This window comes from Poecilia formosa, unplaced genomic scaffold, assembly GCF_000485575.1.
Source record: "Poecilia formosa unplaced genomic scaffold, Poecilia_formosa-5.1.2 Scaffold4, whole genome shotgun sequence".
NCBI classification, from domain to species: Eukaryota; Metazoa; Chordata; class Actinopteri; order Cyprinodontiformes; family Poeciliidae; genus Poecilia; species Poecilia formosa.
In genome coordinates this window covers 5,422,995-5,434,891 of record NW_006799943.1, presented here as the reverse complement: position 1 = coordinate 5,434,891, position 11,897 = coordinate 5,422,995, and the positions used below count along the sequence as shown (strand labels likewise).

The following is an 11,897-nucleotide window of genomic DNA, read 5'->3' as shown; positions in this document are numbered from 1 at the left end:
ATTTTTTTTGTAGAGCATATTTGAAATACTAGAAAGGAAATGATGTTTGGGAAGCTGAAATACCCAGTAGAAATGCTGCTAGACATGCTTTGACTGGTGGTTGCAGAACCAGCCAATCCAAGACCACCATTATTTTTTCCTTAATGGTGATTGGGCTGTTAGTTTATGCCGTATCACCAAGTCGGTTTCCACTGTGCGTTGTGACACACATATTAAGGTATATTTGGCGTTTGAATTATTAAAATAGAGCGATATAGAGAAGGTCTCAAGTAAAAAGAAAGCCATGAGACGTCAAGCTGAATTTGTCAATTTCGATGCCTGAAACTAAAACGTACCAAAATTCTATTTTTGTTTAGTCAAGCAGTCAAAATGTGTTTCCTCGGAATAGGTCTCTGAGGTAGACGCAGACATTTTTATCTCTTTTCTTCACTCTTCTTCTGCTCACACACTCAGTGGTGGACACTGGTTAGTACTGATAGGAGTGGTCTGTGGAGCAGGGGAGGTTGGCAGCTGTGTTTATCTTGAACCGCCTGTGGGCGGGCTTTCAGGCATGTTTGTCCAGGGAAGCAGCGCTAGGGGTCACGACTCACTGCAGTATGAAATATGTTTACTTTATCTTTCACCTCCGGATGATCTCCACCTTAAAGGATGAGTCACGACTATTGCACAAGTTTTGGTGTGACGGAGTCTCACCTTAATGCTGAATCACTGTTACAACTCATGGAGTGTAGCTCTAAGAGTTTAAGTTCATTCAGAGTTCACTGGATGAACACTCATTGATTTCTTCTAAGAAAGAGGCACAACTTTATATTAAGGTTAACATTTTTCAAGTCTGTGAAAAATCACTTGAAGTCAGACACAGTGCAGTCAAAAGTATTCTTGTTTTGTTCCCAAAGTGAAAATAGGAGAAAAAGTAATAAGAACCTTGAATTGCTCTGCTGATTTAGAGTTCAGCAGAAAACTTATTTGCTCAAAATATTTGTTTTGCTTTGATTAGTAAAATCTTTACTTGGAGGCTGTTTGTTTTATAGTTTACATACGGGGTTCCCCAAGGCTCAATCCTTGGAGCCCTTTCATTAAACATCTACTACTGCAAGTTATAAAAGAAAATAAGATTATAAGGCGGCTGAAACACTGAGCTCCTTTAAATTAATACTAAAAACCCACCTATTTACCGTTGCTTTGAACCATAAAAAAAATGGATTATTGATCACTTGGATTATTTGAACACTTTGAATTACCCTTTTTTCAGAAATGTTTGATTTCTGATTGATTGGTTATCTTTGCATTCAGATTTGTTTAATAATCTGAAATGGTTGTGTCACAAAACAAACAACAACAAAAAACCCAGAAAAAAATCTTCAAATTTTTTTTACAGTGTGGTGACTACAACACATCCATTGTACACAGAGGTCAAATCCAGATTCACGACGGGGGCAAATATTGATTTTTGATTTTCTTTAAGTGCCTCAGGCAACACAAATGTTGGCCTTCAGAGCCACTGGGCGGTGTCTTTTTTAATACCGTTAAGCACTCTTTGAAATATTGGATATTTTTAATAACACTGTCTTGCATTAAATCTTTTAATACCACTCTTGTACATTAAAAAGGCAACAAATAACTGTTTACTGAAATCGCTACGGGGAGCAGATGAAGACAGATTCTGCATCTCGTATCAGTGGGAAAGTGTGTCAGATTCCTGCAGTTTCAGTTGCTTCTCTTTAGTCTGATTGTCCACTGTCAAGATATTTGCGTTTTGAAGCATTTTTTGAAGGTTCTTTCTAATAAAGATGAGAAATACCTAATCAATTCTAGTAAAATGTCTTTTAGTGTCTTTTTATGAGTGTAAATTCAATAAATAGAAAGTTACCACTGGAAGAAATATAGAATTTTTAGGTCCACATTGTCCATCCTAGTTGTTAGTTTTCAAAGTCAGTTCAAAATGTCTCCTTTTCTCACCTCAAGAAGTTGTGTAGGAATCTGCAAAGGGCCAAAGTGTCCCTACAGGTAATAGGAATGCACGTCAGGCATGAAAGGAGCTCCATAATGTAAACCTGATCCTCCAGCTGCTACTGTGTTTTGAAAAAGCATTCATGACCTTTGAATTTTCTTTCACCCGCTACAAACTTGAATGTGTTTGAGTGGGTTTTATGTCACAGAGCAAAAAGAAAAAGCTAAAGTGTGAGTTGAAAAGAAAATAATTTGTGGTTTTATAAATGTATTTAGGACGCGTTCACACCAGCCCTGTTTAGTCCGCTTTAATCGAACTCTAGTTGTTTGTCTACAAAGTCTGAGCCTACAAGCCTTGGTCTTGGTTCGGTTGAAGTGAACTCCGGTTCTGTTCGAAAGCCTATGTGAACGCAAAGTGGACCAGAGACCGCTCCAAAAGCAGGAAGCGGAGTCTAGCGCGGGGCATTATGGGTAAATGTAACCAAAACAAACGAGTCCAACGCTAGTGGGAGAAATGGCCTGTGGTCTTTTACAAACCAATTCAGTCCTACACCAGCTAAAGTCAGATGTCATTCCACATTTGTTTACATTTCATGAATAAGGAAGCTGCCCTCATGTTTTCCTCAGAGGTTTTTGTGTCGTTACCTTCTGTGGTTCTTTATACAGCGCCACCACAGGTGAGGAGGTGAACAGGTTTTTGAAGAGTTTAGCTTGCAGTGTGAAGGCGAACCACATCAGCTGAAAATGTAACAAATGTCGCAGTTTTGGTCCCCAATAAAACGCTCGGAGACCTTGACAACTCAAATGATAAGTAAAAGAAGTTCCTCTGCATGTATTTTAATTTAAGATGTTCTCAGAGCTTCGTTATAGAACGTTAGTGAACAGGTATCACCATGAAGACAGGAATAAAACAAATATTTATAGAATAATAGTTGTGAAGAAGCTTTGGCTATAAAATAATAATCCAGACATTGTCATCTGAAAATAGAAAAAAGAATCAACTTGAACTCACATTGAGGTTTATGGTTGTAAGGTGACAAAATGTGGTGCAGTTCAAGAGCTATGAACACTTTATGGAGGGAGGAAGTCTGTTGCTTCTTGACTCCAGGCTCTGAGGAAAGTTTTGTTGGGCTTCTGGTGCAACAAAGTAACAACTGAGATGTTTTTGTTCAGGATTCCTTTGTTTTCCTTTACTTGATCTAAAAAACTAACCATAACCGTGTTGTTTAATCTCTCTGACTCTGATTCTGTCTATTTTGAAGCTTCTGTCCTGTCCAGTGAGATGACCCAGGTGTTGTAATCTGGAGTTTTTCTTTTTGAGACACCCTGTTGTGTGAACTAACCAGCCAATCGTCTGGTCCTCTGCAGGAACCCAACCAGACATTCCACACAGACCTGCCCGACCTCTCCGAGTGTTTCCAGCTGTCCGTCCTGGCATGGCTGCCCTGTGTCTTCCTATGGGTAGCCTCTCCGGCCTACATCTACTACCTGAAGAAGAGCAGCCGAGGGTACATCATGATGTCGCTGCTGAACAGGTTCAAAACAGTAAGTGGGACATTGTCTCATTAAGTAAGATCTTAAGGAAAAAAACGGTAAATAGTTCAGTAATATAGGAAGGAGCTCGATCATGGAGGAGCCTGAAACTTAAAGTCCAGATTTCTGAATCGACAGCGTTTGTACAGGTGCTTGAAATCCTTGAAAGGCTTGATTTAAATTAGGTGTTTTCAAGGTTTGGAGTCCATGAAAGTGTGTGATATTTAAAGCACGCCATTTTGTAACAAAGTGCCATCAAATGTTTGATTAAAAGTCCATATTTTATTTAGAGTTGAAACCAGATATTTTCATACACTGAATGAAAACACACATTTTTTTCTGACTGCCTGAAGTTAAATAAGACAAACTTTTTCTTGTCTCAGGTAATTTAGAATTACCAAAGTGATTTCTAATTGCTAAAAGCCAGAAAACGTTGAGAGAACATTTAAAAAAATTTTTTTTTAAAAGTATATTATGTTTAAGTATTTAATTTGAGCTCTAAGATAATTTACCTTAACATGATTTGCTTGGATTGTTTCAATGTAATGAATATTTATTACTCCTAGTGTCTCAACGACTTATTAATCTGTGTATTTGAGAAAAAGGTTGATTTATATTTTATATCTTAATTAGGTCATTGAAATTGTAAAATTTTTGCTTCGTTCTCGGACCAGGTGAGTGTGTTAGGTTTGTTAAAGAGAATTTTGAAAACAAAACTGTGTTTTAGCTTTCTTTGTCCCTGCACTGTAGGTTACTACCACAGGAATAAATGATGTCATCTAATAGTGAATTGAATCTGTCGTTTTTAATTCATTTATTCTGGTTTCATCTCCAAAGTGTGGTGATGGAAAGGTTTGAAAACGTACCTTGAAAATGCTTGAAAAGTGTTTGAACTTTACTATTGGAAAAGTGTATAAACTATAATTCATAAACAATAGAAACTGTTTAAAAAGTGTGTTTAGTTTTAATTCACATGCACCTTTGATCTGTAAACCAGAACAGGCGAAGTAAAGGAAGGCTTCATTCAAATCATCACACCACAGACAAATAAAAACTAAATGATCAACTTCCTGTTTTTCCCACTAGGAAGTGAACCGCTGAACCCTTCTCTCCTGTTTCTCCCACCTCTTCTTTGTTTTTCTGTCGTTTCATTTGTTTTATTCTCACTCTGCTTTTCCTTTTCCCTCAGGCGTTCGGCTTGTTGCTCTGGATCGTGTGCTGGGCCGACCTCTTCTACACATTTCACGAGCTGCAGCAGGGTCAGTCCCCGCCCCCCATCTATTTCATCTCCCCGCTGGTGCTCGGCATCACCATGGTAAGGAACGTGCAGCGTAGCATGGGTCAAAGAGCGACAGCTTTACAAAAGGCCATTCATGGACTGTATGTCCTGCAGCATAGGGGTTGTACATTTATTTTTGCATATGCAAATTCAAAGTGTGGAGCACACATCTGTGATGCTGTTGCAGTGATAACAGATGGGACCAGCAGCACTCCCTACAGATTTTTTTTTTTTTTTTTAAATTAAGATTGCAGGTTTCATCTCGTATGAAAATGATATGCTAACTATTGTTGTAACAAACTGTGTTAGCATAAGATTGTTTTGCTCTAACGCAGCAGCGTCATGCGGAGATGAATATTTGCAGCTCCCCTGTGGTTGAGCATTCAAGCTGGTCTCCAGCAGTGAAGGCAGCCAAACCTTCTGTTTTTATAGGAAAACGTATAAATGTGAAGGCAAACAACTTGTCTCGTCGTTCAGTTCATGGGAACCTGTTGCAGAATTTGCTGCATGAAAAGACGTTTGTAAAACATCTGGAATAAGAATGTCATGCTCAGGGCAGACACTTAGAAAGTCTTAAATTAATATATACCTTAATATATACCTAAAATTAAAGCCTTAAATTGTCTTAAATTCATTTTTAAAAAGTAAGTTGGCCTTAAATACATTAATCGCAGGTCTTAAATTTTGTCCTGACTATTTAATTTCATATATTCTTTACATTCTTTTGCTTTTCTTTCAAGCAAAAGTTTGAGACGCATGCAAACATTTGTATTGCGTTCTTTGACTTGAGGCTGTCATTGCTAATCTTGCTAGCTAGCTTTTTTATGCGTTTTTAACGGGTAAATGGAAACTTATCTCCAGTTGTCTGGACGAAGTTCGTACGTTTCTGTGAATATTTAGTTCTTAAATTTCATTCATAATGGTCTTAAAAAGGTCTTAAAAAGTTTTAAATTTTACTTGGTGAAATATGCAGAGACCCGTGTTATTACCTACAAGACAAGCTGAAAGAAGTCAAGTAAGAAAACGATCACTGACAATACTTTCAGCAGAATCATGAAGGTGAAACATCAGAACATCAGTCATTACTTCAGTGCAAATATCTAAGAGATGGAAGAAATTAAAATACTTTCAGCAGTTTTTTGTGACAATACTTCAGTGTTCAGTTTAACTCTGAGAAGAAGGATGTTTTTCTTTTAAGTTAAACTAGTTAGATTTGCACATATTGAGTTATTTAAAAAAAAAAGATAGAAAACACTTGTTGAATTGCAGCAGTCTCATATTTTGTGAAGCAGAATTACAGTAAATGTTAATGTCTAGCTACTGATTTGCTTGTGTTTGTTCTCACCACATTTACATATGTTTTCACATATGTTTTTGGTTAATGGATGTGGTTTTAAAAAATATAAATCCTACTGATGGAGGCTGCAGACGACCTGAGGTTGAGACGGAGGACAGCTGAATATAAATGCGCTCTTGTTTCTCCGAGTCGTAACGGAAAGAACGCGCTGATCTCTGGAGGAACATCACCATCAGATGTCATAAAGATCATTAACTAATCATTGCAGCCCTTTTCTTTCTTCAANGTTTGAATTATTAAAATAGAGCGATATAGAGAAGGTCTCAAGTAAAAAGAAAGCCATGAGACGTCAAGCTGAATTTGTCAATTTCGATGCCTGAAACTAAAACGTACCAAAATTCTATTTTTGTTTAGTCAAGCAGTCAAAATGTGTTTCCTCGGAATAGGTCTCTGAGGTAGACGCAGACATTTTTATCTCTTTTCTTCACTCTTCTTCTGCTCACACACTCAGTGGTGGACACTGGTTAGTACTGATAGGAGTGGTCTGTGGAGCAGGGGAGGTTGGCAGCTGTGTTTATCTTGAACCGCCTGTGGGCGGGCTTTCAGGCATGTTTGTCCAGGGAAGCAGCGCTAGGGGTCACGACTCACTGCAGTATGAAATATGTTTACTTTATCTTTCACCTCCGGATGATCTCCACCTTAAAGGATGAGTCACGACTATTGCACAAGTTTTGGTGTGACGGAGTCTCACCTTAATGCTGAATCACTGTTACAACTCATGGAGTGTAGCTCTAAGAGTTTAAGTTCATTCAGAGTTCACTGGATGAACACTCATTGATTTCTTCTAAGAAAGAGGCACAACTTTATATTAAGGTTAACATTTTTCAAGTCTGTGAAAAATCACTTGAAGTCAGACACAGTGCAGTCAAAAGTATTCTTGTTTTGTTCCCAAAGTGAAAATAGGAGAAAAAGTAATAAGAACCTTGAATTGCTCTGCTGATTTAGAGTTCAGCAGAAAACTTATTTGCTCAAAATATTTGTTTTGCTTTGATTAGTAAAATCTTTACTTGGAGGCTGTTTGTTTTATAGTTTACATACGGGGTTCCCCAAGGCTCAATCCTTGGAGCCCTTTCATTAAACATCTACTACTGCAAGTTATAAAAGAAAATAAGATTATAAGGCGGCTGAAACACTGAGCTCCTTTAAATTAATACTAAAAACCCACCTATTTACCGTTGCTTTGAACCATAAAAAAAATGGATTATTGATCACTTGGATTATTTGAACACTTTGAATTACCCTTTTTTCAGAAATGTTTGATTTCTGATTGATTGGTTATCTTTGCATTCAGATTTGTTTAATAATCTGAAATGGTTGTGTCACAAAACAAACAACAACAAAAAACCCAGAAAAAAATCTTCAAATTTTTTTTACAGTGTGGTGACTACAACACATCCATTGTACACAGAGGTCAAATCCAGATTCACGACGGGGGCAAATATTGATTTTTGATTTTCTTTAAGTGCCTCAGGCAACACAAATGTTGGCCTTCAGAGCCACTGGGCGGTGTCTTTTTTAATACCGTTAAGCACTCTTTGAAATATTGGATATTTTTAATAACACTGTCTTGCATTAAATCTTTTAATACCACTCTTGTACATTAAAAAGGCAACAAATAACTGTTTACTGAAATCGCTACGGGGAGCAGATGAAGACAGATTCTGCATCTCGTATCAGTGGGAAAGTGTGTCAGATTCCTGCAGTTTCAGTTGCTTCTCTTTAGTCTGATTGTCCACTGTCAAGATATTTGCGTTTTGAAGCATTTTTTGAAGGTTCTTTCTAATAAAGATGAGAAATACCTAATCAATTCTAGTAAAATGTCTTTTAGTGTCTTTTTATGAGTGTAAATTCAATAAATAGAAAGTTACCACTGGAAGAAATATAGAATTTTTAGGTCCACATTGTCCATCCTAGTTGTTAGTTTTCAAAGTCAGTTCAAAATGTCTCCTTTTCTCACCTCAAGAAGTTGTGTAGGAATCTGCAAAGGGCCAAAGTGTCCCTACAGGTAATAGGAATGCACGTCAGGCATGAAAGGAGCTCCATAATGTAAACCTGATCCTCCAGCTGCTACTGTGTTTTGAAAAAGCATTCATGACCTTTGAATTTTCTTTCACCCGCTACAAACTTGAATGTGTTTGAGTGGGTTTTATGTCACAGAGCAAAAAGAAAAAGCTAAAGTGTGAGTTGAAAAGAAAATAATTTGTGGTTTTATAAATGTATTTAGGACGCGTTCACACCAGCCCTGTTTAGTCCGCTTTAATCGAACTCTAGTTGTTTGTCTACAAAGTCTGAGCCTACAAGCCTTGGTCTTGGTTCGGTTGAAGTGAACTCCGGTTCTGTTCGAAAGCCTATGTGAACGCAAAGTGGACCAGAGACCGCTCCAAAAGCAGGAAGCGGAGTCTAGCGCGGGGCATTATGGGTAAATGTAACCAAAACAAACGAGTCCAACGCTAGTGGGAGAAATGGCCTGTGGTCTTTTACAAACCAATTCAGTCCTACACCAGCTAAAGTCAGATGTCATTCCACATTTGTTTACATTTCATGAATAAGGAAGCTGCCCTCATGTTTTCCTCAGAGGTTTTTGTGTCGTTACCTTCTGTGGTTCTTTATACAGCGCCACCACAGGTGAGGAGGTGAACAGGTTTTTGAAGAGTTTAGCTTGCAGTGTGAAGGCGAACCACATCAGCTGAAAATGTAACAAATGTCGCAGTTTTGGTCCCCAATAAAACGCTCGGAGACCTTGACAACTCAAATGATAAGTAAAAGAAGTTCCTCTGCATGTATTTTAATTTAAGATGTTCTCAGAGCTTCGTTATAGAACGTTAGTGAACAGGTATCACCATGAAGACAGGAATAAAACAAATATTTATAGAATAATAGTTGTGAAGAAGCTTTGGCTATAAAATAATAATCCAGACATTGTCATCTGAAAATAGAAAAAAGAATCAACTTGAACTCACATTGAGGTTTATGGTTGTAAGGTGACAAAATGTGGTGCAGTTCAAGAGCTATGAACACTTTATGGAGGGAGGAAGTCTGTTGCTTCTTGACTCCAGGCTCTGAGGAAAGTTTTGTTGGGCTTCTGGTGCAACAAAGTAACAACTGAGATGTTTTTGTTCAGGATTCCTTTGTTTTCCTTTACTTGATCTAAAAAACTAACCATAACCGTGTTGTTTAATCTCTCTGACTCTGATTCTGTCTATTTTGAAGCTTCTGTCCTGTCCAGTGAGATGACCCAGGTGTTGTAATCTGGAGTTTTTCTTTTTGAGACACCCTGTTGTGTGAACTAACCAGCCAATCGTCTGGTCCTCTGCAGGAACCCAACCAGACATTCCACACAGACCTGCCCGACCTCTCCGAGTGTTTCCAGCTGTCCGTCCTGGCATGGCTGCCCTGTGTCTTCCTATGGGTAGCCTCTCCGGCCTACATCTACTACCTGAAGAAGAGCAGCCGAGGGTACATCATGATGTCGCTGCTGAACAGGTTCAAAACAGTAAGTGGGACATTGTCTCATTAAGTAAGATCTTAAGGAAAAAAACGGTAAATAGTTCAGTAATATAGGAAGGAGCTCGATCATGGAGGAGCCTGAAACTTAAAGTCCAGATTTCTGAATCGACAGCGTTTGTACAGGTGCTTGAAATCCTTGAAAGGCTTGATTTAAATTAGGTGTTTTCAAGGTTTGGAGTCCATGAAAGTGTGTGATATTTAAAGCACGCCATTTTGTAACAAAGTGCCATCAAATGTTTGATTAAAAGTCCATATTTTATTTAGAGTTGAAACCAGATATTTTCATACACTGAATGAAAACACACATTTTTTTCTGACTGCCTGAAGTTAAATAAGACAAACTTTTTCTTGTCTCAGGTAATTTAGAATTACCAAAGTGATTTCTAATTGCTAAAAGCCAGAAAACGTTGAGAGAACATTTAAAAAAATTTTTTTTTAAAAGTATATTATGTTTAAGTATTTAATTTGAGCTCTAAGATAATTTACCTTAACATGATTTGCTTGGATTGTTTCAATGTAATGAATATTTATTACTCCTAGTGTCTCAACGACTTATTAATCTGTGTATTTGAGAAAAAGGTTGATTTATATTTTATATCTTAATTAGGTCATTGAAATTGTAAAATTTTTGCTTCGTTCTCGGACCAGGTGAGTGTGTTAGGTTTGTTAAAGAGAATTTTGAAAACAAAACTGTGTTTTAGCTTTCTTTGTCCCTGCACTGTAGGTTACTACCACAGGAATAAATGATGTCATCTAATAGTGAATTGAATCTGTCGTTTTTAATTCATTTATTCTGGTTTCATCTCCAAAGTGTGGTGATGGAAAGGTTTGAAAACGTACCTTGAAAATGCTTGAAAAGTGTTTGAACTTTACTATTGGAAAAGTGTATAAACTATGATTCATAAACAATAGAAACTGTTTAAAAAGTGTGTTTAGTTTTAATTCACATGCACCTTTGATCTGTAAACCAGAACAGGTGAAGTAAAGGAAGGCTTCATTCAAATCATCACACCACAGACAAATAAAAACTAAATGATCAACTTCCTGTTTTTCCCACTAGGAAGTGAACCGCTGAACCCTTCTCTCCTGTTTCTCCCACCTCTTCTTTGTTTTTCTGTCGTTTCATTTGTTTTATTCTCACTCTGCTTTTCCTTTTCCCTCAGGCGTTCGGCTTGTTGCTCTGGATCGTGTGCTGGGCCGACCTCTTCTACACATTTCACGAGCTGCAGCAGGGTCAGTCCCCGCCCCCCATCTATTTCATCTCCCCGCTGGTGCTCGGCATCACCATGGTAAGGAACGTGCAGCGTAGCATGGGTCAAAGAGCGACAGCTTTACAAAAGGCCATTCATGGACTGTATGTCCTGCAGCATAGGGGTTGTACATTTATTTTTGCATATGCAAATTCAAAGTATGGCGCGCACATCTGTGATGCTGTTGCAGTGATAACAGATGGGACCAGCAGCACTCCCTACAGATTTTTTTTTTTTTTTTTAAATTAAGATTGCAGGTTTCATCTCGTATGAAAATGATATGCTAACTATTGTTGTAACAAACTGTGTTAGCATAAGATTGTTTTGCTCTAACGCAGCAGCGTCATGCGGAGCTGAATTTTGTGCAGCTCCCCTGTGGTTGAGCATTCAAGCTGGTCTCCAGCAGTGAAGGCAGCCAAACCTTCTGTTTTTATAGGAAAACGTATAAATGTGAAGGCAAACAACTTGTCTCGTCGTTCAGTTCATGGGAACCTGTTGCAGAATTTACTGCATGAAAAGAAGTTTGTAACACATCTGGAATAAGAATGTCATGCTCAGGGCAGACACTTAGAAAGTCTTAAATTAATATATACCTTAATATATACCTAAAATTAAAGCCTTAAATTGTCTTAAATTCATTTTTAAAAAGTAAGTTGGCCTTAAATACATTAATCGCAGGTCTTAAATTTTGTCCTATTTCATTTCATATATTCTTTACATTCTTTTGCTTTTCTTTCAAGCAAAAGTTTGAGACGCATGCAAACATTTGTATTGCGTTCTTTGACTTGAGGCTGTCATTGCTAATCTTGCTAGCTAGCTTTTTTATGCGTTTTTAACGGGTAAATGGAAACTTATCTCCAGTTGTCTGGACGAAGTTCGTACGTTTCTGTGAATATTTAGTTCTTAAATTTCATTCATAATGGTCTTAAAAAGGTCTTAAAAAGTTTTAAATTTTACTTGGTGAAATATGCAGAGACCCGTGTTATTACCTACAAGACAAGCTGAAAGAATTCAAGTAAGA

The 11,897-nt window shown here is 37.6% G+C and overlaps 2 protein-coding genes across 2 annotated transcripts in view; both read left to right on the top strand.

The window, feature by feature from the left end:
* The window catches only part of LOC103144887 (multidrug resistance-associated protein 1-like), a 25,422-nt gene extending 16,069 nt beyond the window's left edge, over positions 1-9,353 (top strand). Inside the window, exons 2-4 of the mRNA XM_007562059.2 lie at positions 3,319-3,495; positions 4,673-4,798; positions 9,330-9,353. Coding sequence (XP_007562121.1) covers positions 3,319-3,495; positions 4,673-4,798; positions 9,330-9,353 — 327 coding nt within the window. The remainder of the gene's footprint in view (positions 1-3,318; positions 3,496-4,672; positions 4,799-9,329) is intronic.
* A 66-nt stretch (positions 9,354-9,419) lies between these two features.
* The window catches only part of abcc3 (ATP-binding cassette, sub-family C (CFTR/MRP), member 3), a 43,522-nt gene continuing 41,044 nt past the window's right edge, over positions 9,420-11,897 (top strand). Inside the window, exons 1-2 of the mRNA XM_007561180.2 lie at positions 9,420-9,612; positions 10,790-10,915. Of these exons, the coding sequence (XP_007561242.1) occupies positions 9,583-9,612; positions 10,790-10,915 (156 nt within the window). The 5' untranslated portion in view covers positions 9,420-9,582. The remainder of the gene's footprint in view (positions 9,613-10,789; positions 10,916-11,897) is intronic.